The sequence below is a fragment of the Carcharhinus amblyrhynchos genome, chromosome 23 (assembly GCF_965287045.1).
Source record: "Carcharhinus amblyrhynchos chromosome 23, sCarAmb.v2.hapA, whole genome shotgun sequence".
Classification (NCBI taxonomy): domain Eukaryota; kingdom Metazoa; phylum Chordata; class Chondrichthyes; order Carcharhiniformes; family Carcharhinidae; genus Carcharhinus; species Carcharhinus amblyrhynchos.
The window spans coordinates 7,902,357-7,929,125 of NC_137346.1; the positions used below are offsets into that span (position 1 = coordinate 7,902,357).

Genomic DNA, 26,769 nt, shown 5'->3' on the forward strand with positions numbered 1-26,769 from the left:
TGTGCATGTGTGTGAGTGTGTGTGTGCGTGCACATGTGGGTATGCACGTGATGGTGTGTGTGTGTGCATGCAGAGGTGTGTGCAGGTGCACGCAAGTGTGCATTGCATGGGTGTTTGTATGTGTATGAGTGTGTGCAGAGATGTGATCCCTCTGTCGAAACGACTTGAACACTATGACGTTAGGGCCAGCTATGCGTGGGAAAGGATGTCACAAGTCACAATTCCTCAGAGACTTGCGTATCATTTGCTATTCCCTCGTGAAATCTTGTTCCATTGCTCCGAGGTGTGGGGTTCCATTGACTACACCCCCCACCGCACGAATAAAAATAAAAAATAAACATTTCACAGGTGAACCTGATGGACAGTGGAAGACCAAAATGTTTGGATAATTGCGGATGAATATTTTCACAGATCTGTATGGAACATGGTGGCTGGAATAAGTGTCAGCAGAAACTGGCCCATGGATATGAGTTAATGCTGGATCTACATACAAATATATGTTAGTCTTTTCATTTGCCACGTCAGTGCTGCCCGCACATTTCCCCACAGCTCCTCCAGCTCTCCACTCCATAGCAACTGCTCTGCGGTTCACAGGAGAGCAGGGTCACTATTTATTAACTTTAAAATATTTCCCGTGATGTTTGATAAAAGGCTGCAAGTGAAAGCTCTGACTGCTCTGAAATGGTTCCAGAAGCAGGAACAGGCTCGTGATTCTCCAATCCTGTTCAAAGGGACAGAAAGCCTCTTCATTCATACTGTCAAAATGCTGCCATCAATTTTAAATCACAGCTTTTAAACTAACACTGCCAAATATAACCCAGGAAAATTGTCTTGACTAACTACAAGATGACAAAAGCGTTCCAGCCAAAGCAAACCACTCTTTTTGAAGCAGATTATAATTTCAAAAGAAACGCATGAAGAGAAGTGGCACATTTCTCTTTTGTTTGATTTACGCTGCTTTCCATCTTTTTACTCACTGTCAAGAAAGTCCCTAGCCGAGAGGAAGAGAGGGACTGATTGTGAGAGAGGGATAAAGAGGGGGAACAGAGAGAATGACAGGGAGTGCAGACACCGTGTGTGAAAGAGAGAGCCAGTCTATACACAGGGCAGATTCACAGAGAGAGAGAGAGAGAGAAAGTACATGAGAACAGACACACATCATCTTTGAGAGAACAGCACATAGACACACAGACAGAAAGGATGATGGATATAGACAGTCAACAGCGTAACACATATGCAGATGAAATGACAGGCACAAAGTGAAAGAAACAGGGTCTACCTGACCGAGAAAAGCGAGAACAAAGCAAGGCCGAACAAACAGGTAGGAGCAAGAAATATAATGCCTGCAATAAATGGAGGCGAAAGAGACCCAGCCACCACCAGAAATGCAATACAAAGTCGTACAATAGCAAGTACTGATGCTCAGAGACATAAAGAGATAAAGTTTATTTATTAGTCATATGTAGACTTACATTAACACTGCAATGAGATTACTATGAAAATCCCCTAGTCGCAGCACCCCAGCACCTGTTCAGGAGAATGTAACACGGGCATTGCATCTAATCAGTACTTCTTTCCAACTGTGGGAGGAAACTCACGCAGACATGGGGAGAACGTCCAGAGTCCGCACAGACAGTGACCTGAAGCCGGAATTGAACCCCAGGTCCCTGGCGCTGTGAGGCAGCAGTGCTAAACACTGTGCCACACCTAGGTCAGTGTGCATGTTCTCCCCGTGTCTGCATGGGTTTCCTCTGGTGCTCCAGTTTCCTCCCACACTCCCACATGGATTGGCCATGCTCCCTTAGTGTCAGGGCGACTAGCAGGGTAAACATGTGGGCCTGCAGGGACAGGGTGGGATTGTTGTCAGAGCAGGCTCGATGGGCCAAATGGCCTCGTTCTGCAATGTAGGGATTCTATAAGGAAAGAAATGAAAACTGGGGAAAGTTTAAAGAGAGCAGCTCCCACATTCAAATCAAACCTGTCAGTTTAACCAGAGAAATACAAGCGGAGAGCTAAGCATGACAGGACAACCAGAAGGCTACTCCAAGAGGAACAAAATGCAGGGGCTGCACTGGACGGTACAGGATCTAAGTGAAGCTTACAAACAGGGAAAGGCCAAAACGTCTGGAGAATTGAAGATGAAGAGTTTCAAAAACCTGTACCAGACATGGTGATGGGAGGAGTTCCTGCAGAAACTGCCCCGTTCCACATGGAGAGGAGTTAATGCTGGATTTCAACACAAATATACACGCATCTGAACATGTAAATGAGGAGGAGTAGACCATTCAGCCCCTTTGAGCCTGCTGCACCATTTGATAAGAACATGGCTGATCTGATTGTGGTCTCTTGTCCACTTTCTTGTATACTCTCTGAATCTCGTTAGCCAAGAATCTATCCAACTCCTGCCTTAAAAATATTCAACAACCCCGTGTCGACTGCTCTCTGGCGAAGGGAATTTCCCAGGCTAACCATCCTCCGAGAGGGAAGCATTTCCCCACATCTCTGGGAGATTCCTTATTTTTAATCTGTCTTCCCACCCCCCCAGCTCTATTCGTTCCCAAAAGGGGGAACATCCTTTCAATATCCACCCTGTCAAGTCCCCTCAACATCTTATGTCTCAATGAGATCACCTCTCATTCTTCTAAACTCCAACAGATACTGCCCCAACCTGTCCCTACAAAATAACTGGGATTTATCCTGGGAATCAGTCATTTCTTGAAAGACAAGATGCAGGTTTCTATTGCTAGCTTGAAAAAAGGACATGGCTTCTGGTTTGGACTGTGTAACTGCTGAGTTGTTGCAACAGGGTGAGGAATATATCGTGAAGATGATGCAAGGGTCTCTCACAAAATGAATGAAGAGGACCAAGTATCTGAAGACTACAGAAAAGCAACAATAATACCAAGCTTTGTGAAAAACAAAATAACAGGTGGTGGCATAGCGGTGTTGTCACAAGACCAGAATCCTGAGACCCAGAGTAATGCTCTGGGGACCCGGGATCGAATCCCACCACAGCAGATGCTGACATTTGAATTCAATAGTCTAATGGTGACCATGAACCATCATTGATTGTTACAAAAAAAGCTCCTTTAGGGGAGAATATGCAAACTCCACACAGTCATCCGAGGCTGGAATTGAACCCGGGTCCCTGGTGCTTGAGGCAGCAGTGCTAACCACTGTGCCACCGTGCCACCTGGAATTAAGAGTCTAATGGTAACCATAAAACCATTGTCGATTGTGGGAAAAACACATCTAGTTAGCACTTCACAGCGCCAGGGACCAGGGTTCAATTCCCTGTCTGTGTGGAGTTTGCACGTTCTCTCTGTGTCTGTGTGGGTTTCCGCTGGTGCTCCAGTTTCCTCCCACAGTCTGAAAGATGTGCTGGTTAGGTGGATTGGCCGTGCTAAATTCTCCCTCAGTGTACCCAAACAGGCACCGGAGAGTGGCAACTAGGGGAATTTCACTGTAACTTCATTGCAGTGTTAATGCAAGCCTACTTGCGATTTAATAAATAAACTTTACTTTAGTGCCCTTTAAGGAAGGAAATCTGCCCTCTTTACACGGTCCGGCCCACATGTGATTCACAGCGCCAGGGACCAGGGTTCGATTTGCTGTCTGTGTGGAGTTTGCACGTTCTCCATGTGTCTGCGAGGGTTTCCTCTGGTGCTCCAGTTTCCTCCCACAGTCCGAAAGATGCGCTGGTTAAGTGGATTGGCCATGCTAAATTCTCCGTCAGTATACCCAAACAGGCGCCGGGGGCTGGCAACTAAGGGAATTTCACTGTAACTTCATTGCAGTGTTAATGCAAGCCTACTTGTGAACTAATAAATAAACTTTACTTTAATGCCCTTTAAGGAAGGAAATCTGCCCTCTTTACCTGGTCTGGCCTACATGTGATTCCAGACCCACAGCAATGCAGTTGGTTGACTCTCAAATGCCCTCTGAAATGCAGGGCAAATAGGGATGGGCAATAAGTGCTGGGCCCAGCCAGCAACACCCATATAACATAAAATAAATAAAAGAAAAATGATAAACAAATCCATTTGGCAAATATCAGTATTTACAAAGACACGGGGAAGAGAACGCTTGAAGAACAAACTGGATTTAAACAAGTACATTGTACTATAGGTCAACAGCTTATGATAATACAGACTTTGGGGAAATTGATAGAACATAATGTTCATTGTTACAACTCCAGAAGACTTGAAGAATGTCTTTGATAGTGCACAGTGAGACAAGACATGGCATATCTCGAGGATGAATGGTATTCCTGACATACTCGTCAGACTGTTCGCAATCATCAATAACAAACTGTTACTAGAGAGGATAAGAAGCTAACACGTTAGCTTGGATCGACAGTTGTGGCTGACGCATGCCGGCACCAGATTCATTTAATCTGGTCCAGAATGTTACATTCCAGAAAGCCAGTGGGTGAAGGATAGTCTGAGAGCCAATCTGCTCAGTCTAACTCAAGAACAGCTTCTTCCCTGCTGCTGTCAGACTTTTGAATGGATCTACCTCGCATTAAGTTGATTTTTCTCTCCACCCTAGCTATGACTGTAACACTACATTCTGCACTCTCTCCTTTCCTTCTCTATGAACGGTATGCTTTGTCTGTATAGCACGCAAGAAACAATACTTTTCACTGTATGTTAATACATGTGACAATAATAAATCAAATCAAATCAAAACATTTATTTACAGAGTGAAATATTACAGGCACGCACCTCCTAGCTCACTTTCCACATCTCCTTGAGTGTCTCTTGATACCTGCTCATGTGAAACCCAAATTAATGTCTTCTCCAATTGCATTCAGTTAAAAGCAATTGAAAGACAATTAACACAGGATATGGTAATGAACCTCGCACTAAAAGGTTAAACTGGACAAGTACAGAGGAAGAAAGTCATCAAAGACAATATTGATTGGGATAAGATGAAATAAACAGAATGTGGAGCATAAACACTACTGCACACATGCTGTGTCTGCACTGTAAAGTCAAGGTACTTCTACGATAAAGGTTTTTAAAGTTTAAAGTTTATTTATTAGAGTCAAAAGTAGGTTTACACTAACACTGCAATGAAGTTAATGTGAAAATCCCTAAGTCACCACACTCCGGCGCCTGTTCGGGTACATTGAGGGAGAATTTAGCACAGTCAATGCACCTGACCAGTACGCGACTGGTTATTTGGAGTGTGGGAGGAAACTGGAGCATCCAGAGGAAACCCATGAAGACATGGGGAGAACATGCAGACTCCACACAGGCAGTGATCCAAGCCAGGAATCGAACCCAGTCCCTGGCGCAGTGAGGCAGCAGCACTAACCACTGGAGGGCTCTTGGTGTGTGGCATGAATCCCAGATTGACTTTATAGCAATACCTAAATCAGATTAGCGGAGATTAGCTGACAAACTCTAAGTGGAAAGCAGAGAATGTGTATTACACATTAACATAAAGATAAAGGTCATGTCATTTGGGAAGAATCAAGCAGATGTGTGGATTATAGGAACAGGAAGAGGCCAATTGGCCCCACGAGCCTGTTCCACCATACAATGTGATCAAAGATAAACAGCAACCTCTTTGCTTCCTATTCCTTAATACATTTGATTAATCTTAGATTTACAATTACCAAATGACCTAGCATCAACTGCTAGTTGCAGGAGAGAATTTTGAACTCCAACCACCTTTTGTGGGTACAAAGTTTCTTAACTTCACTTCTCAAAGGTCGAATTCTGATTGTCGGTCTATCTCCCCTGCTCCTCGACTCTCCAATTATGCTGAGAGGGTGGTACACAGTCAGGTGGAGACACTGCATGAAACTGAATGGAGAACAGGCTCGAGGGGCTGAATGGCCTCCTCCAGTTCCTATGCACCTCAGTGCATTCTTGGCAGATGATGGCAATTGTCAAGAAGACATCAACAAAGGGGTTGGCCTTGTGCTTTTTTGGGAGATATGGAAGACTAAAGATACTTTTGTGAAGTATAGGGTGGAATTTTCCTGTTCTGCACACCACGGGAATCGTGATGGGTGTGGGGGGAGGACCATGCAAAGATCTGTTGATTTCGAGTGGGATTTTCCGGTTTTGGGGCGAGCACAGTTGAAAAGTCCCGCCCATGGAGTTTATGAAGTGATGTCCTGGCTTCCCAACCTAGAATGACAAGCCAACAGCCCCCCGAGTCATACTGGCTTACAGAACCTGCTAACTACCGGCTCCACTGAAGAACCAACTGTCAGTCCCAACAACATCAACGATAATGTGCATTTAGATAACTGACTTAGCATAGCAAAATGCACACATACGCTACCTAAGAGATCTATCAAACAACGTTTCCTCATAGCAGCATCTAAATCAGATTAGCTGACATGTTGGAAAGAGGAACATCTGTACTACACATGGTCATTTCCTCCCCCATATTGTTACTTAGCTCAGAGAGTTGGAACATGAGAAAAGTGGAAGCATGAAGCTTCCCAATGGTTCAGATAAGTTGGTTGAGAGAAATACTAAGGAATCTGCAGGAGGTATTGAGCCAAGAGTCATAGAAGAGCGTAGCTCAGGCAAGAAGCAGTGCTAACACAGAAAATTTGCGAAAAGTGATTGGACAGATTAGGCTTGTACCCCCTGGAGTTTAGAAGAATGAGAGGAGATCAAATTGGGGTGAGCAAGATGATAAAGGGGATTGACAAAGTAGATGTGGAGAGGATGTTTCCTGTTGTGGGGCAATCTAGAACAAGAGGTTAGAGTTTTAGAATAAGGGACGGCAGATTTAAAAAGAGATGAGGAGATATTACTGCTCTCAGAGGCTGTGAGTCTGTGGAATTCACTATCCCAGAGAATGGTGGATGCCGGGACATTGAGTAAATTTAAGGAAGCGGTGGATAGAGTTTGAAGGGCTATGTTGTGCAGGCAGGAGAGTGGAGTTAAGGCCAAGACGAGATCAGCTACGACTGCAATAAATGGCAAGAGGGTTCAAGGGGTTAAATCGTCTATTCCTCCTCCTAGTTCTTATGTTCAATAAAGACAGCTGCGATGGTTTGAGTGAATTGCAAATTGGAAATGGCTAGAATACTCATTATGCCCTGGCACACAGAGGTACAACAGCAACAATCTAATCGTGTCTTTAACATGGCAAAAACTTCCCAGGTGATTCGCAAGATCATCATGAAGCACAATTGACACCAAGCCCCTGAAAAAGATGTCAGGACAGATCAGTAAAAGTTTGCTCGGTTGAGCTAGGTTTTAAAGGGCATCTTTGGAGGAGAGAGAGAGAGACAGAAAGGATTACAGAGGGAATTCCAGAGCTTAGGATCTGGGTAATTGAAGGCATGGCAGACAATGAGGAGCAATTACAACCATCGATGTTCAAGAGGCCAGAATTGGAGTAGGACGCATATCTGGTAGGGCTGGAGGAGATTACAGAGATAGGAAGGGGCAAGGCCATGGAGGGATTGCACAGTAAGAATGAAAACTTTAAAACTGAGACATTGCTTAACTGGAAGCCAATGTACGCTTGTGAGCACAGAGATATTGGGTGAATGGAATTTGGTTCAAATAAGGGTGTAAGCAACAAGAGTTTGGGCTGAGTTTAGATTTATGGAGGGTGCCATGAATGAATTGTCAATTATATTGTTACAGTTTGTTAATTTTATATCATTATTTTGTTCGGAGAAACTGGTGGTCAGAATTGTCTTTCAGTAAGAAGCCTTCTTACTGTGCCCACCCCAGTACAATGCCAGCATCTCCACCTCATATTGTCTTCAGTGCATATTAATAGGGGATAACTGGGACACTGGGTTCAGTGAGAGTGAACAAGATAATAAACCCCCTCAATAAAGTTTCATGTCTTAGTTCCAGCTACAACTATTGTTGATCATACGAACAAGTTCAAGGGCGGGCACCCAATAGAGCTCTGGAATAATCTAGTTTAGAGGTACAAAGGTATAGGTGAGGATTTCTGCAGCGGATGGACTGTGATGGGCAGGAAATGTGGAAACAGGCGGCCTTGCTGATGGCTGACTAGCTTGTTTTAGAGTTAAATACGCCACCAAAGTTATGATCAGTGTGGCTCAGCGTCAGAGGGCTGCAGAAGAGAGGGATGGAGTCGGTGGCTAGGGAACAGAGTTTGTAGAAATGATAAGACTCAGAGGAAGATCATGAAGCCTCTGAATACACAAGGAAGAGAGAAAGGAATCCGGGTGAGTGAAGCAGCCCTGCCCATTGAGAATTAATGGTAATGGAATGAATTCACTCAGCCCCTTCGTCAATACTGAGGCGAAGGTTCAGTTGTGCAGATAATATGTCCAATGCAGAGATAGAGAGAGAGAAAGAGGGAAAACACTGCAAAAAAGAAAGAGGTCATACAGTTATAGTTGTTTACAGCATGGAAACAGGCCCTTTGGCCCACCTTGTCCATGCTGCCCCTTTTTTTAACCACGAAGCTAGTCCCAATTGCCTGCGCTTGGCCCATATCCCTCGACACTCATCTTACCCATATAACTGTCTTAATGCTTTATATACAAGGTTATGTACAAACATGGTGAAAAGCAAGAAAGAGAGGAACAGAACAAAGAAAAACACATTCGGGGCGGTGTCGATGAAGAGACAAGTTGGACTCGGAACGTTAACTTTGTTTCTCTCTCCACAGATGCTTCCGGAACTGCTGAGCTTTTCCAGCGCTTTCTGTTTTTATTTCATATTTCCAGCATCCACAGTATTTTGTTTTTACTTAAGATGGCACAGTGGCACAATGGTTAGCACTGCTGTCACACAGCGCCAGGGACATGGGTTCGATTCCCGGCTTGGGTCACTATCTGCATGGAGTTTGCACATTCTCCCACGTGGGTTTCCTCCAGGTGCTCTGGTTTCCACCCACAGTCCAAAGACGTGCGGGTTATGTGGATTGGCCACGCTAAATTGCCACTTAGCGTCAGGGGGATTAGCAGGGTAAATGTGTGGGGTTACAGGGATAGGATCTGGGTGGGACTTAGTCGGTGCAGACTTGATGGGCCAAATGGCCTCCTTCTGCACTGTGGGGATTCTAGGGAAGGTGGGCCTGACTTATAATGAGATGCAATTCTCACATCTGCTTTCCTTCCATCTGATTCACATTTTGCTTCAAAATTCCAATCATTTTCCTTTTAACTTTCATACAATATTGGCTTTTCAGTCTTTTATGAACCACTTGCTGTTCATTCACTTCCTCTGTGTAGCTCTTAAAGTTGGATTAGTGAATGGATGAGAGCTGGGGTGGGAGTCAGCTGGGACAGGATCAGCAGCAGAGTTTAATGAGAATGAGTGGCAGAAAGTTGAATTGCTGCTGGGCTTAAGATAAAGGATTCTTTAATATATATATATACATATATGTTGTATATTTCATGAATGGTTCTCTTTTACTGTGTGGGCTAGCTGAAAGTTTTGCTACCATACTGGCTCCAACATCCAAGGGCGTGAAGCATAAGGCTTGATTTTCAAAGCGAGGAGGCAAACTTCCCCTTCGCGGGAATCGGAGCCAGCGGGGGAGGCGGACCACGGAAAGGTCTACTGACCTCGGATGGGATTTTCCGGGGCAAGTGAGGCCGGAAAATCCTGACCGTTGTTTTTGAACCTGACGACGGGGGCATTCTGGGTGCCGACTCCGGACCTGAGCTGTGTCCCCCTGACGATGCTATTTTTAAGTGATGTCTGAGTTGGGCAGCTACGCTGAGGCTCCAAGCTGCCTTGGCAAGGGGCGCAGGCAGCTTTCTGGACAGCCAGCAGAATAGATGATTAATATTGAACAGATATGTCGTGGAGATGCCGGTGTTGGACTGGGGACTCGGTAACAACACCAGGTTAAAGTCTAACAGGTTTATTTGGAATCACGAGCTTTTGGCGCACTGCCCCTTCATCAAATGAGTGGAGAGGTAGGATTCACAAACACGGCATATATAGACATATGTAGATTAATAATGAAGGTGACCGGGCCAAACTAAGGCCACGCACCTGCTCCGGCACCAGTTACCCGAGGGCCCCAAAAACCTCCACTGCTGCAAGAGGGCCTCCTCGGTGGCACCGCGGCAAATTCAACAGCGGTGCACCAGATCATTCATAGTCAGATTTAATAACCACCTTTCTGAATGTGCAGACCCATTAACAAACTCCAAAAGGAACATGGAGGGCCAGTAATTTATTAAAATTCATTTGTGGGACATTGTCTGGCCAGCATTTATTGCCCAACCCTACTTGCACTTGGAAGGCAGTTGAGGCTCAACCACATTGCCGTGGCTCTGGAGTCACACGTAGGCCAGACCGGGTAAGGACGGCAGATTTCCTTCCCTAATGACCAGATGGGTTTTTACAACAATTGACAGTGGTTCCATGTTCGTCATTCGACTCTTACTTCCAGATTCCGCTGTGCTGCCATTCTGCCCACCTCCTCATAAGGGAGCAGAGATCAGTCCTCTGCTGCAAGAGAAAATGACAGAATGTCCTGGAACGGCACAATGGATCTATCAGCGCCTGAAGAGAACAAGAAGAAAGAACCTGGATCTCTTCAAGACCTACACAAAAAGTCACATACTTTATGAAGTGTGGTCATTGTTGTAATGCAGGGAGAAACACCACAGCTGATTCCTGCACAGCAGGATCCCACAGGCAAAAAACAAGACAGCAGATCATTTATCTGAAACATGTTGGTTAAGAGCTAAATGCAGGGACAGTGGGGTTGTCTCCTCCTTGAAATGAAATGGTGCCATGGGATTTATTTTGTTCGCAAGCCTGGCAAAGGACTAACAAAGGCAGCACAGAGGCACAGCAGTTAGCACTGCTGCAGCACAGCTCCAGGGATCTGGGTTCGATTCCCGACTTGGATCACTGTCTGCGTGGAGTCTGCACATTCTCCCCATGTCTGCATGGGTTTCCTCCGGGTGCTCCGATTTCCTCCCATACTCCAAAGATGTGCAGGTTAGATTGATTGGCCAGGCTAAATTGCCCCTTAGTGTCCCAGGGTGCGTAGGTTAGAGGGATTAGTCAGGTAAATATGAAGAGTTGCGGGGATAGGGCCTGCGTGCAGTTATTGCAGGTGCAGACTCGATGGGCTGAATGGCCTCCTTCTGCACTATAAGGATTTTATTTCTATCAAGAATGGTTAAATGTTCCTCATTCATTTCGGATGTGCATGGACCTTCCCTGAGATTTCCAGAATGTTCCGTTTTTATTGCAGATACGGAGTGAGGTTTTTCTTTCCGTTATTAGTCTGTCGACTGTCTGATCCCTACTTTAATTCCCCTTCATTTTTGATTTGTTTCTGGTGTAACCATCAAAGTAACAGCTACTTGTCAGTGAAGTAGATGTAAATTCATGAGCAGTGGGGAGTACGAGGGAAATCTGAAGATACAGGCACATAAAAAAATTCACTGGGTTGTCAAGGCTCGCACAACTTCCCCGATACAAAGATTACATTTCCCTAACAGTTCTCATGCTGTGGTTAATTAAGCTAGTGAAAAGCTAATTTGTTTCGTAGGTTAACTCGCCCATATGTCTAAAACTCTCAGAGCCAGCCATCTAATACAGTACAGTACTGCCAAAGCCATTGTAGCATGGCTCACCCAATCATTCCTGCAATTGTAACCACATGGAATTTATTTTTGAGACATCATCTTGCACTCAACACTGCAGATAGCTGCCTGAATAATTGAGGCTTATCTGACTCCTTATTGAGAGCAAATGCACACATATATTCATGCGCGCGCACACACACTGGCATTCACACACATACACACAAGGTGGCACAGTGGTTAGCACTGCTGCCTCACAACACTCGGGACCCGGCTTGGGTCACTGTCGATGCGGAGTTTGCATGTTCCCCCCATGTCTGCATGGGTCTTCTCTGGGTGCTCTGGTTTCCTCCCGTACTTCAAAGATGTGCAGATTAGGTTGACTAGCCATCGTAAATTGCCCCTGAGTGTCAGGAGTATCAGCAGGGTAAATACATGGGGTTATGGGGGGAGGGCCTGTGTGGGATTGTGCAAACTTGATGGGCTGAATGGCCTCCTCTTGCACTACGGGGATTCACAGATATTCTATGATGACATGCTCGTGCACATACACACAGACATGCGTATACACACACAGACATGCGCATACACACACAGGAATGTGTGCACACACACATGAAAATACAGAATATCCTCACATACACGAGCACACAGGCACACAAATATACACACACAGGCACACAAACATACACACGCACACACACATACACACACGCACACATACACACACACACACGCACACACACATACACATATATATATTTGAGAATAGACAATTCAATCCAATTCTTTGCTGCCCTGGCATAGTTCTGTTGACGGATATGTGGTCAGTCAGCACAGGGGTTCCATCATATTGAGGGATTGAGTTTAGGAGTCGGGAGGTAATGCTGCAACTTTATCAGACCCTTGTCAGACCCCACTTGGAGTACTGTGCGCAGTTCTGGTCGCCTCACTATAGGAAGGATGTGGAAGCTATTGAAAGGGTGCAGAGGAGATTTACAAGGGTGTTGCCTGGATTGGGAGGCGTGCCTTATGAAGATAGGTTGAGGGAGCTGGGACTCTTCTCCCTGGAGAGACGAAGGTTGAGAGGCGACCTGATAGAGGTTTATAAGATGTTGAGAGGAATAGATAGGGTGGATTCTCAGAAGCTATTTCCCAGGGCTGAAATGGTCGCTACGAGAGAACACAGACTTAAGGTGCAGGGAAGCAGGTACAGGGGAGATGTTAGGGGTAAGTTTTTCACTCAGAGGGTGGTGAATGAATGGAATCGGCTGCCGTCGGTGGTGGTGGAGGCAAACTCGCTGGGGTCTTTTAAAAGACTTCTGGTTGAGTATATGGGATCTAATGGGATTGGGGGTTATAGATAGGTCTATGGCTTAGTAGGTATAGAAGTGATCGGCGCAACTTGTGGGCCGAAGGGCCTGTTTGTGCTGTAGTGTTCTATGTTCTATTTCTCAGAGGCTTCTCTGAAAGAGATATCCGTTTAGTCTCCAGCCACCCTTTCCCCATAGCCTTTTAATCTTTTTTGTCTTGAAAGCTTTTGCAGACTCCAGCACTGTCTGGCCGTTCATTCTACGCTGTGTCAATCCTCTGGGTAAAACTGCTTCCCCTAACAGTTTAGAGTTCAGTCCTGGGAGCTGAGCAACACTGGCAACAACACAATCTCATCGCCACATCGGGCTGTCCTGAAAAGGTGGTGTCCCATCCAGGCTTGACCCAGGTAAGGACAGTGTCGTTCCTTTCCTAAAGGACTTGAGGGAAGCTGTGAGGTCTCTATGACAATCCTATTGCTTTATGGTCATTCACACTTTTTATTCATTCATGGAGCACGGGCAACGCTGGCTGGCCAGCATTTATTGCCCATCCCTAGTTGCCCTTGGAGGGCACTTGAAAGTCAACCACATTGCTGTGTCTCTGGAGTCACACGTAGGCCAGACCAGATAAGGACTTCTTTCCCTAAAGGACATTGGTGAACCAGATGGGTTTTTCCAACAATTGACAATGGTTTCATAGTCATCAGTAGATTCTTAATTCCAGATACTGTTTATTGAATTCAAATTCCACCACCTGCTGAGGTGGGATTTGAACCCGGGTCCCCAGAACATTACTGAGTTTCTGGATTAATAGTCTAGCGATTATAGCAGTCGGCCGTCGCCTCCACTAAACTTGTTCGACTTTACTATTTCCAGAATGAGAAACAAACTGAATTCACAAATTGCAGCAGTGGGATTTGAACACACATTCTCTGGAGTACATGACTGATGACATAACCATCATATTGCAGCCTCCACCCCTTCAGTCATTTGCTGCTTATCTTTCAGTTCATATTCCAAGAATGCTTTTGCTGAAAGAATTCATTCACGTCCCCTATTTTTTGTCCTTTTAAATTCTTAGAGCCAGGAAAAGGCCATTTGGCCCATCAGGTCTCACTGAGACTATCCAATCAATTCTATCTCCCTGCTTGTTTCCCGCTGTCCTTCATTTTTCTCTTCCCTTTGCAATTTCTCTTTTGAAAGACCTCGATTGAACCTGCATTCCCCGCCACTCTCTCAAACACCACAGTCACGATCTCAAAGACCCATTGTGTGGAAAAAATTGTTCTGGTCTCTGCTCTGGTGAATAGATCCTCAGTCTGGAGGCCACTGCGATGAGTTTAGTAAACAATCCATTCCTCTTTTTCACTGATTAGATTCTCACCTTAACCTGCTAGGAGGTGGGGGGCTGGTCATACAATCATAGAATTCTTACAGTGCAGAAGGAGGCCATTTGGCCCATCAAGGCTGCACCAACAACAATCCCAGCCAGTCCCTATCCCGGTAAACCCATGTATTTACCTTGTTAATTCCCCCCCACCACCACCCCCCACAACACTAGAGTCAATTTAGCAAGGCCAATCCACCTAGCCAGCACACCTTTCAAGTGTGGGAGGAAACTGGAACACCCGGGGGAAACCCACGTAGGCATGGGGAGAATGTGCAAACTCCACACAGGCAATGAGCTGTGGCCGGAATTGAACCCGGGCGCTGTGAGGCAGCAGTCCTAACCACTGTGCCACCGTGCTGTCAATAGATATCCCCGTGGCCTCATAGGATACGTGAAGGAGCACTGAGGTGGGGTGGTGGTGGGGGGAGTGGTGTTTCTGAGTGCACCACTCAGGCCGTCAGTTGAAAGGTTTCAGGGCTGACCTGCACACTGTAGCCACTGAGTGGCACTTTGAACACCTTGTAAATAAAGAATGATGGTGACGGAAGACTGGCCTCGGTAGGGTTATTACAAGCACTCAGTTTATAAAAGTATAATTGAAGAATTAATTTATTGGCCATCACATTTCCTTTTGTCCATTTCTTGACCGCAGCCCAATAATTAATCTGCAATTCACTGGTGTAGCTCCCTCAGTGGCTTTATCCCAGCATCCAATCACAAAAGAGAGACGGAAAGGTTGGTCAGTGCCATTTCCGATGGGAAAGAACATTCTCCCAGGGAACACTGTCTGTTCACTGCTGTTACCTGCACAAGGTTAAAACATGTAAATTTTCCCATTAGTTACGGGATGTGGGCATCGCTGGCAAGGTCAGCATTTATTGCCCATCCCTGGATGCCTATCAAAAGATGGTGGTGAGCTACTTTCTTGAACCTTTGCAATCCATATGATGTAGGTACACCCACAGTGCTGTTAGGGAGCAAGTTCCAGGATTTTGACCCACTGACAGTGAAGGAACAATGATATATTTCCAAGTCAGGATGATGAGTGGCTTGAAGGGGAACTTGCAGGTGGTGGTGTTCTCATGTAGCTGCTGCCCTTGCCCTTCTATAGAATCCCTACAGTGCAGTAGGGGGCCATTCGGCCCATTGAGTCTGCACCGACTCACTGAAAGAGCATCTTACCCAGATTCATCCACCCACCCTCTCCCCGTAACCCCGTGCATTTACCATCACTAATCCACCAAACCAACACAGCCTGGGACACTAAGGGGAAATTTAGCACAGTCCATAGCCTCCAAACCAGGCAACATCCTGGTAAATCTCCTCTGCACCTTTTCCAATGCATCAACATCTTTCCAGTGGTGTGGCAACTAGAATTGTACACATCACTCCAAATGCGGCCGAACCAATGTCTTATACGGCTGGAACATGATTTTCCAATTCCTACACTCAACACCCCAACCAATGAAGGTCAGCATGCCATACGCCTTCTTAACCTTCAGGGAACGCCTAGATCCCTCTGAATGCTAATATTTCTAAGAGTTCTACCATTTACTGTATATTTTTCCTTCTGCAGTAGATCTTCCAAATCGCATCACCTCACATTTGCCCGGGTTAAATTCCATCTGCCATCTTTTGGCCCAGATCGCCAGCCAATTCATATCCTGCTGTATCCTCTGACAATCCTCCTCACCATCCCCAATCCCTCAATTTTAGTATCATCTGCAAACTTAATAATCAGACCACCTACATTTTCCTCTAAATCATTTATATATTAAAAAGTTTTTTAAAGAAAGTTTATTTCTGAGTCACAAGTAAGGCTTACATTAACATTCCAATGAAATTACTGTGAAATTCCCCTCGTCACCAAACTACGGCGCCTGCTTGGGTCAATGCACCTAACCAGTACGTCTTTCAGGCTGTGGGAGGAAACCGGAGTACCCGGAGGAAATCCACACAGACATGGGGAGAATGTGCAAACTCCATACAGGCAGTGACCTAAGCCGGGAATCGAACTAGGGTCCCCGGTGTTGTGAGGCAGCAATGCTAACCACTGTGCCATCGTGTCGAGTTATATTGTAAACAGCAGTACTGATCCTTGTGGAACATCTCTTGTCGCAGACCTTTGCACCCAGTCAAATCACCCTTCACTGTAGCAGGAGCACAAAGTCCCACCAGCATGGACAGCCATAAGATTCCAGCCATAGACTTTAGGGAGCGTCATAAAGGGAGAGATTCAGAGAGGGAATTCCAGAGTTTAGAGTTTAGACTTTAGACGTCTGAAGACATAGCCATTGATGGTGGAGCTGGAGATATTCTGCTGCCCAGAATGACACTATAGTTCAGAAAGCCCCATCAATGCCTCTACTTTCTCAGAAGACTAAGGAAATTTGGTCTGTCAGCTACAACTCTCACCAACTTTTACAGATGCATCATAGAAAGCATTTTTTCTGGTTGTATCACAGTTTGATATGGCTCCTGCTCTGTCCAAGGCCGCAAGGAGCTTTAAAAGGTCATGAATGTAGCCCAATCCATCATGCAAACCAGCCTCCCATCCATTGACTCTGTCTACACTTCGTGCTGCCTTGGAAAAGCAGCCAGCATTATTAAGGACCCCACGCACCCCGGACATTCTCTCTTCCACCTTCTTCCGTCGGGAAAAAGATACAAAAGTCTGAGGTCATGTACCGACCGATTCAAGAACAGCTTCTTCCCTGCTGCTGCCAGATTTTTGAATGGACCTACCATGCATTAAGTTGATCTTTCTCTATACCTTAACTATGACTGTAACACTACATTCTGCACTCTCTCATTTCCTTCTCTATGAACGGTATGCTTTGACTGTATAGCGCGCAAGACACAATACTTTTCACTGCATGCTAATACATGTTACAATAATAAATCAAATCAAGAAAAGAATTAGAGGAGCATTGATGTCGTGGAGAGTTGGTGGGATAGAGGAGGTCACAGAGGCCATCTCAACATGTGGATAAGAACTTTAACATTGAGGTGCTCATGAATCGGGAGCGAATGTAGGTCAGTGAGCGCAGGGCTGATGGGTGAATGAGGCTTAGTGCAGATTAGAAAATGGATAGCAGAGTTTTGACAAGCTAAGATTTCTGGAGGGTGGAACATGGGGAGGCCAGCCAGGAGTTTTAGAGTAGTGAATTCAGGTAACCAAAGCACTGGATAAAAGCGAATTACTGCAGATGCTGGAATCTGAAAACAAAAGAGAAAATGCTGGAAAACCTCAGCAGGTCTGGCAGCACCTGTAAGGAGAGAAAAGAGCTGACGTTTCGAGTCCAGACAATCTTTTGTCAAAACACTGCTGATGGTTTTAAGAGTTGCGGCAGGGGCAGAGAGAGGGCTGGCATGATGGGGATGGAAGTGTCAATGGTGATGGAGAGGAGATATGAATAAACTAATTTTTGGTCAAGCAAGCGACGCACACATTCCGTAAAATCTATTTAAGAACGGGATAAGAGCGAAATACATGCTTTCTCAGTCACCTGTGCAAGTTCTCTGATCCCAGATTGAGGAGTGTGAGCTGAAAATATTCCACGCCAGTAAGAACACCAAGGGGCAGCACGGTGGCACAGTGGTTAGCACTGCTGCCTCAAACGCCAGGGACCCGGGTTCGATTCCAGCCTCGGGTCACTGTCTGTGCGGAGTTTGCACATTCTCCCCGTGTCTGCGTGGGTTTCCTCCGGGTGCTCTGGTTTCCTCCCACAGTCAAAAAAGACATGCTGGTTAGGTTGATTGGCCATGTTAAACTGTCCCTTAGTGTCAGGGGCACTAGCTAGGGTAAATGAATGGGATTATGGGGATAGGGCCTGGGTGTGATTGTGGTCGGTGCAGACTTGATGGGCCAAACAGACTCCTTCTGCACTGTAGGGATTCTATGATTCAGTACCAGCTCTGCATGTGTTAGTGCAAGTGACTGCAGTTCCACCAGAGGCTCAGACCAATCGGATCTCATTCCGTCAGGGAAAGACGGCACACTCGTGCAACATGTGTTGTGCTTAATTTGCTAAATAAATTATTAAATGGGCTTGGAGGCAAAACTCTGTAAATTGGCTGTTTCGGTCGAGGTGATTGAATTCTTGACCAAATTGAACATTTCCCAGCAAGAATCGTTGTGTGTCAACTGTGATTCACACTCTGCGAATCCCGAGGCAGTTCTGAGCAGCACGTAGTTCCCCACTGAGATACCAATTGGAACCAAGGCAGTAACATGCCTCCCGGGAAATTAAACAGCTTGCATATTTGATATATATTATATGTTTATATATCACCTTTCTCATTCGCTGGATATCCCAAGGCCATTTCTGCAAGTGCAGTCGTGTAGGCACACACAGCAACCAAATGGTGCATAGTAAGATCCCACAGACATCGATGAGATAAATGACCAGGACCTTTGCTTCTTGCAGCATCCACTGAGGAAGAAAGATCGGATGAGGCACTGGAAGAACTTCCTTTCTATTCTTCTAAAAGAATACCATGGGCGTCATGTCCGTCTATCTGACCAGCCTCCCGAACTACCTGGATCCACTACAGTTCGCCTACCACCGCAACAGGTCCACAGCAGACACCACTTCCCTGGCCCTACACTCAACCCTGGAACACCTAGATAACAAGGACATCTATGTCAGACTCCTATTTATTGACTACAGCTCAGCCTTTAACACCATTATTCCCACGAAACTCATCACCAAACTCCATGGCCTGGGCCTCAGCACCTCCCTCTGTGACTGGATCCTGAATTTCCTCACTCACAGACCACAATCAGTAACAACAGACAACAACACTTCCTCCACGATCATCCTCAACACCGGTGCCCCACAAGGCTGTGTTCTCAGCCCCCTACTATACTCCTTATACACTGACAACTGTGCGGCCAAATTCCCCTCCAATTCAATTTTCAAGTTTGTTGACGACATCTCTGTAGTGGGTCGGATCTCAAACAATGAGTTCAGGAATGTGATAGAGAATCTGGTGAACCAGTGCAGCAACAATAATCTCTCTCTCAATGTCAACAAAACGGCAAAGATTGTTATCGACTTCAGAAAGCATAAAGGAGAACATGTCCCTGTCGACATCAACAGGGATGAAGTAGAAAGGGTTGAGAGCTTCAAGTTTTTAGCTGTCCAGATCACCAACAACCTATCCTGGTCCCTCCATGCTGACAATATAGTTAAAAAGCTCACCAATGCCTCTACTTTCTCAGAAGACTAAGGAAATTTGGCATGTCAGCTACAACTCTCACCAATTTTTACATATGCACCACAGAAAGCATTCTTTCTGGTTGTATCACAGCTTGGTATGGGCTCCTGCTCTGCCCAAGACTGCAAGGAACTATAAAAGGTTGTGAATGTAGCCCAATCCATCATGCAAACCAGCCTCCCATCCATTGACTCTGTCTACACTTCCCACTGCCTTGTCAAAACAGCCAGCATAACTAAGGGGAGAATGTGCAGACTCCGCCTCAGCAAAGCAGCCAGTACAATTAAGGAGCCCACGCACTCCGGACATTCTTTCTTGCACCTTCTTCCTTCGGGAAAAAGATACAGAAATCTGATGTCAAGTACCAACCAAGTCAAGACAAAAAAAAAGCTTCTTCCCTGCTGCTGTCAGACTTTTGAATGGACTTACCTCGCATTAATTTGATCTTTCTCTACACCCTAGCTGTGACACTACATTCTCCACTCTCTCACTTCCTTCTCTATGAATGATATGCTCTGTCTTACAGCATGCAAGAAAACAATACTTTTCACTGTATGTTAATACATGTGACAATAATAAATCAAATCAAATCAAATCAAAAAATCTGGCACAGCCTCATCTGAAAGATTCTCCCTCTGACAAGGCAGCACCCCCCTCAGCACTGCCTGGGTTCAATTCTGTTTCCTCCCACAGCCCAAATATGTGTGGGTTAGGTTGATTGGCTATAATAAATTGATCCTACTGCCACGGGGAGGTTAGGTGGAAAAATATGTGGGATTACAGGGATAGGACAGGACCTGGGTGGGATTGTTGTTAGTGCAAGCTCGATGGGCTAAATAGCCTCCTTCTACACTGCATATTTTATGACTCAGAAGGATTAATGCTGCCAACTGATGGCTCAATAAAAGATGCCAAATACAAACCCCTACAACTACCTACTGTTCGAGGCATCACTGTTGTAGGAAAGTAGCATATAAAGTTAATACCACAGAGAGTGAGTGATCATTCATCCCAATAGGTCCATGCCAGTGTTTATACGGCCTGCTATATTCTCTGACCCTATCAATCCATTCTTCTCTTCCTTTGTCCCACATGTATTTATCCAGTTTCAACTTAAAATCCATTGATGTTTGTGATGATACTGCGTCCTTAAGAAATATATGCATATCATGTTTCTTTAAGGAGTATATTTACAATTTAGCTCCGTTTTGCAGTGTGCCAATTTGTCCAGCAAAACCTTTAAATTGAAAGCCGGGAGCACAGCATAAGTACTAATTTTAGACCTGGAGTTTTTTTATTTTAGCTGGGCTAATACATTTGCATTTACTTGGGTCTCTCCTGGGAGGCTTCAATGTGGAGTTTTGATCAGCTTGATTGACAGGGACAGAGTCATGTGCTTAATGGGAGGAACTAAGCTTGCAGGGAAGAAATACTGTTTCAGTTTCATTTTAAAGATACAATCAGTTGCTGTTTGGACTGAGAGAAGGAAACAGATGTTTCTCTGTCTTTCTCTCTCCAGAGGTATTCTGAAAGCTCCAGGACTGTTAATCTTAGAAAAGTAAGTATACTTGTGCTTTGCTAACTAATTTGAAAGAGGAGGTTAAATCTGTAAGAGGAAAATTGCTTGAATTGCAACTCATGGGGATAGATTAGCAATTAAGACTTGTATCTTGTCATGTTTCAATATTGCTCAATTGTTAAAGAGTAAGCTAATTTAAAATTAAAGTGTCTTGTTAAATAAAATTTGTTTTGAAAGAAGCTTCCCAGTTTGTCAGTAGAATCATCATATTCTCACATTAATGCCAAAATAGAAAATTGTTGGGATCTAATCTGGTTTCATACTACACCTTAGGATTCTGATCAGGTTTCCTGACAGCTTATTTGCCTCAGCTACTCCCTATGCGAGAAATCACCACATTCTCACTCAGTAAAGACAACACTCCTCGATTCCCTGTTGGATTTATTTGTGACTATCTTATATTTACGGCGTCTCAGCTTTGGAATCCCCCACAACTTGTCCCAAAATACTTCATATGCGGAATGAATACTGAAACAGATCAGGGAGACAGTGGGGGGTGGGGGGGCGGATTTTCTGGCCGTTCTCTGGAATTTTTATTCTCCAGAAAATACAAGACTTGTACAAAACATTGGTAAGGCCACACTTGGAGTACTGTGTACAGTTCTGGTCACCATATTATAGAAAGGATATTATTAAACCAGAAAGAGTGGAGAAAAGATTTACTAGGATGCTACTGGGACTTGATGGATTGAATTATAAGGAGAGGCTGGATTGACTGGGACTTTTTTCTCTGGGATGTAGGAGGCTGAGGGGTGACCTTATAGAGGTCTATAAAATAATGAGGGGCATAGATAAGGTAGATAGTCAATATCTTTTCCCAAAGGTCGGGGAGTCTAAAACTAGACGGCATAGGTTTAAGCTGTGAGGGGAGAAATACAAAAGGGTCCAGAGGGGCAATTTTTTTCACACAGAGGGAGGTAAGTGTCTGGAACAAGCTGCCAGAGGTAGTAGCAGAGTTGGGTACAATTTTGTTTTTTAAAAAGCGTTTAGACAGTTACATGGGTAAGATGGGTATAGAGGGATATGGGCCAAATGTGGGCAATTGGGACTAGCTTCAGGCTTTAAAAAAAAGGACAGCATGGACAAGTTGGGCCAAAGGGGCCTATTTCCATGCTGTAAACCCCTATGATTCTATGATTCCAGTCCCGCTGGCAGGGCACCCCCTCCTGTGGGGTGATACCAATGGGAAATCCCACTGACAGTGGTGGGACCAGAGAATGAACAATGCATCAGCTCCCGCCACTGAGAAACATGCGCTGGGAGGCTGGACAATTTCACCCCAAGGTTCCCAAAGAGGTAGAGAAAGAAAGGGGGAACGGTACTCATAATAAACCTGCCATTGAAGGAAAAAAAAAGGAGGGTTTGCATTTATAGAGAGCTTTTCACAAGCAGAAAATGCCTCAAAGCGCCTTAATGCAGAACTTTCTGGAGTGGAGTCACTGCTGTTTTACAGGAAACTCAGCAATTAATTTGTGCACAGCAAGCTCCCACTTTCTCACATTGATTGTGGGATAATTAATGACCAGGAGCCTGGGGGAGAATCCCTCTCTGCTCTTCTACAAAATGGTGTCACAGGATCCTGTACATCCAAGCAGGAAGATGGGGCCTCATCTGAAAAGCGTCACCTCTGACAGTGCCGCACTCCCCCGGTGCCACACTGGAATGTCAGTCTCAACCTTTCTGGAATGGGACGTGAAGTCAGAACGGTGTGACTCAAACGCAAGGGTGCTACCCACCGGTGACACATGAACGGGCAAGGTCTGCTCCAGTCAAACTTAAAAGGCAAAATAAGCATCAAACTTCCACATAAATCACAATGTTCTCAGTGTCTATAAGACAACTAACATCCTGCAGTACTCAACTATATCTAGGACTAGAATCCTTGTTGGAAAATGAACTGGGGCTATGTGTGCAGGAAGTGGGTATACTGACCGAGACAGCTGTGTCCATAATGCACCATGAAGTCAGCTCCAAGAGCCCTGGCAGTGAAGTCATCCACGCAACATGCTCCATAGGTGACATCGCCCATTATCAGCGTATCTGCTCCCGTGAACCTGCAAAACAAACCGCTAAGAGTTACACAGCATGCTTACACTCCCTGAAACTTCCACACTGAGTTTCAACAATTCTTATTAAGCAGAGAGCATGAGGAGGCCATTCAGCCCTTCGAGTCAGCACCGCCATTCATTATGATCATGGCTGATCATCCAACTCATTAGTCTGATCCTGCCTTCCCCCCAGATATCATAGAAACTTAGACGATGGGAACAGGAGGAGGCCATTTGGCCCTGCGAGCCTGCTCCGCTATTCATTTTGGTCATAGCTGATCATCAAATTCAATCCTTGGACCTCTTCCACCATTCAGTTAGATCATGGCTGATCTGTATCCTAACTTCTTCTATCCGTCTTGATTCTTTCAGTTTTGTTTAAGTTTATTCATTAGTGTCACAAGTAGATTTACATTAACACTGCAATGAAGTTACTGTGAAAATCCCCTAGTCACCACACTCTGGTACCTGTTTGGTTACACTGAGGGAGAATTTAGTATGTTCAATGCACGTAACCTGCACATCTTTTGGACTGTAAAAGGAAACCGGAGCACCCAGAGGAAACCCACGCAGACACGGGGAGAACATGCAGACTCCGCACAGACAGTGACTCCAGCCAGAATTGAAACTGGGTCCCTGGCACTGTGTGGCAGCAGTGCTAACCACTGTGTTGCCGTGCCATCTAAAGTGCTTCATATGGGGAATGGACGCTGAAACAGATGAAGAGATTAAAAAGGGAGATGTGGTGGGGGAATATCTCCGGACGTTTCCGCCGGTAGGGTTCTCCAGTCCTGCTGGCAGTGCATCCCCTTTCTCAGGATTGCCGCAACATGGGGTGACATCAATGGGGGATTCCATTGACAGCAGCGGGACCAGGGAATCCCACCGCAAAAAAACATGGGATCGGAGAGTGTGTAGAGTTGGGGGAGCGAGGAGTCGTGAGGCTATGGGTTGGTTCACACACACAGGTGAGAATTTGGAAACCAACTGTGACTGTATGAGGGAGAGTGCAGTGGAGGTCAGCAAAGAGATGGGCTGTATTATGCGATGGGTTCATTATGAGATGGTTTTATTATGGGATGGGTTGTGCTATGGGATGTTCTATTATGGGGTGGATTTATTATGGGATGGTTATATTATGGGATGTTTTACTATGGGGTGGATAGTTATAATGTATAATGGGATGGGATATGGACAGGATGCATTGATGAAATAATAAACACCCAAGCACGATTTACAGACGAGAAGCTGATTGAAAAGTCCACGCGACATCTACGATTCCCAACTTCAGCCTCAAAGTCACATCATGCCAACTCTTAAAGACATCTTCCAACATCTTCTCCACCTCTCTGGAACAAAACTGGGATGCCTGTCCACAATTGCTGATAGCCTCCTCGCAGAGACCGTTCCATACACTGGACACCAACAATATCCCAGAGGGTCAGTGAGGGGACGTCAGGATGACTGGGCCAGTCTCTCTCAGGACTTCCTCTTGAACAGTTAGGGAGAGGACAGAGGCAGCAGGACAGGGTCACCCTGTGCCAATTCACATCCTGATGAGAATAAAGGGAGAGGGAATATAGTGTCTACATTTACACTGTCTGGAGGATACAATCTTCATTATGCTAATAAGGTCACACTAAATATGCTGAGTGTGATTTACATATGGAAATGAAGCTCATTAGCAGCTGGACTTTGCCCTGAATTAAAAACAAAAGTTAGACTTGTCTTCCTGGAACTTGCATCGATTCCCTCACATATTTCAAAGGCAAATGTTGCTGAGGGATGCTAACGTCGGGGAAAGAAACACAATGCATTGCTTGAGGATGACTATCTGGCATTGAGCATTGCCTAGTGATGGGACGAATGGCCTCTTGCACTGTGCAAGGCAGGCAAACTCAGAGTGAAAATCCCTTCAACATGCTTCAGGCATATCCTCAAGAAGCAACTCACGGAAGCTCTTTCGACAGCACCTTCCAAACCCATGACCACTTCCATCTGGAAGGACAACATCAGCAGACATATCGGAACACCACCACCCGCAAGTTCGCCTCCAAGCCATTCACCATCCAGACTTGGAAATATATCAGCCACTCCTTCACTGCCACTGGGTCAAAACCCTGGAAATCCCTCCCTATCAGCACTGTGGGAGTACTTACACTATATGGACTGCAGTGATTCAAGAAGGCAGCTCGCCGCCACCTTCTCAAGGGGCAATTAGGGATGGGGCAATAAATGCTGGCCTGGCCAGCAGCGCCCACATCTTGTGAAGGAATAAATAAAAAAGCACCATTACTGAACCACGATGACAGGTGCATCAAATTTCCACAGAGAGAGAATTTAGAAAATGCTCGGGCAAAAAAAAATTCAGATGTCGCTACTGATCTAGAACTTTAAAATTCTCATCCTCGTTTTCAAATCTCTCCAGAGTCTCACTCTCCCAACCTCTGTAACCTCCTCCAGCCTCACAACCTTGTCACCTCTCTGTAACCTCCTCCAGCCTCACAACCTTGTCACGGCTCTGTAACCTCCTCCAGCCTCACAACCTTGTCGCCTCTCTGAAACCTCCTCCAGCCTCACAACCTTGTCACCTCTCTGTAACCTCCTCCAGCCTCACAACCTTGTCACCTCTCTGTAACCTCCTCCAGCCTCACAACCTTGTCGCCTCTCTGTAACCTCCTCCAGCCTCACAACCTTGTCACCTCTCTGTGCTCCTCCAAATGGTGGCCTTGTGCACATCATTTTCATGACTGGTTCCAAAGCTCTGGAGTTCCTTCCTAAAGTTCTTACCACCTTCTTTACAACACTGTTTAGAGTCTAATTTAAAGCCAAGGCAGGTCTGATTAAATTGAATTGCCATTCCCTCCCTAACCCTCGTACCTCTCTGCGTCTTTCCTCCTGCAGACATTCCTTGAATTCTACCCTCTTTGACCAAACATTTGGTCACCTGCCTAAATGACTCCTCGAATGGTTCTGTCTCAGCGTTTGTCTGATTACGCTCTTGTTTGGACCTTTTGTCTTTGGATATTTTACTAGACCAAAAGCAATTTGCTGCGGCTTTGACATTCTGCACCAACTGGGCCCAAAACCAGTGGCTCACAGAATCCCCACAGTGCAGAAGGAGGCCATTTGGCCCATCGAGTCTGCACCAACTCTCCGACAGATCATCTTACCCAGGCCCTAACCACGGGGCAACACGGTGGCACAGAGGTTAGCACTGTTGCCTCAGTGTACCCAAACAGGTGCCGCAGTGTGGCGACTAGGGGATTTTCACAATAACTTCATTGCTATGTTAATGTAAGCCTACTTGTGACACGAATAAATGAACCTGAACTAAACTTAAAAATCAAGATGGAGTTAGGATACAGATCAGCCATGGTGGAAGAGGTCCAAGGCTTGAATCCGATGGTCAGCCATGATCAAAATGAATGGTGGAGCAGGCTCGAAGGGCTGAATGGCCTACTCCTGCTTCTAATTTCTATGTTTCAATGAGCTGAATGGCCTCCCTTTGTTCCTATGAGTTGCGCAAAGTTGGTACTCAACCAATCCTCTACCCTAGGAGAGGTTGCGATCCTAGCTCATTGTGGGCCCCTGTTGCAGTCACTCAACACTGAGGCATGAGGCAAAATCTCCAAAACTAGCAGCCCTTCACTCAATGGGAATCTCCCACTTTTGTGCCCTGGCTC

The 26,769-nt window shown here is 45.5% G+C and overlaps 1 protein-coding gene across 1 annotated transcript in view; it reads right to left on the reverse strand.

Moving 5' to 3' along the window:
- Window positions 1–26,769, reverse strand: part of dph1 (diphthamide biosynthesis 1) — a 592,086-nt gene that overhangs the window by 320,260 nt on the left and 245,057 nt on the right. Inside the window, exon 4 of the mRNA XM_080210803.1 lies at window positions 22,968–23,089. Within this exon, the coding sequence (XP_080066929.1) occupies window positions 22,968–23,089 (122 nt within the window). The remainder of the gene's footprint in view (window positions 1–22,967; window positions 23,090–26,769) is intronic.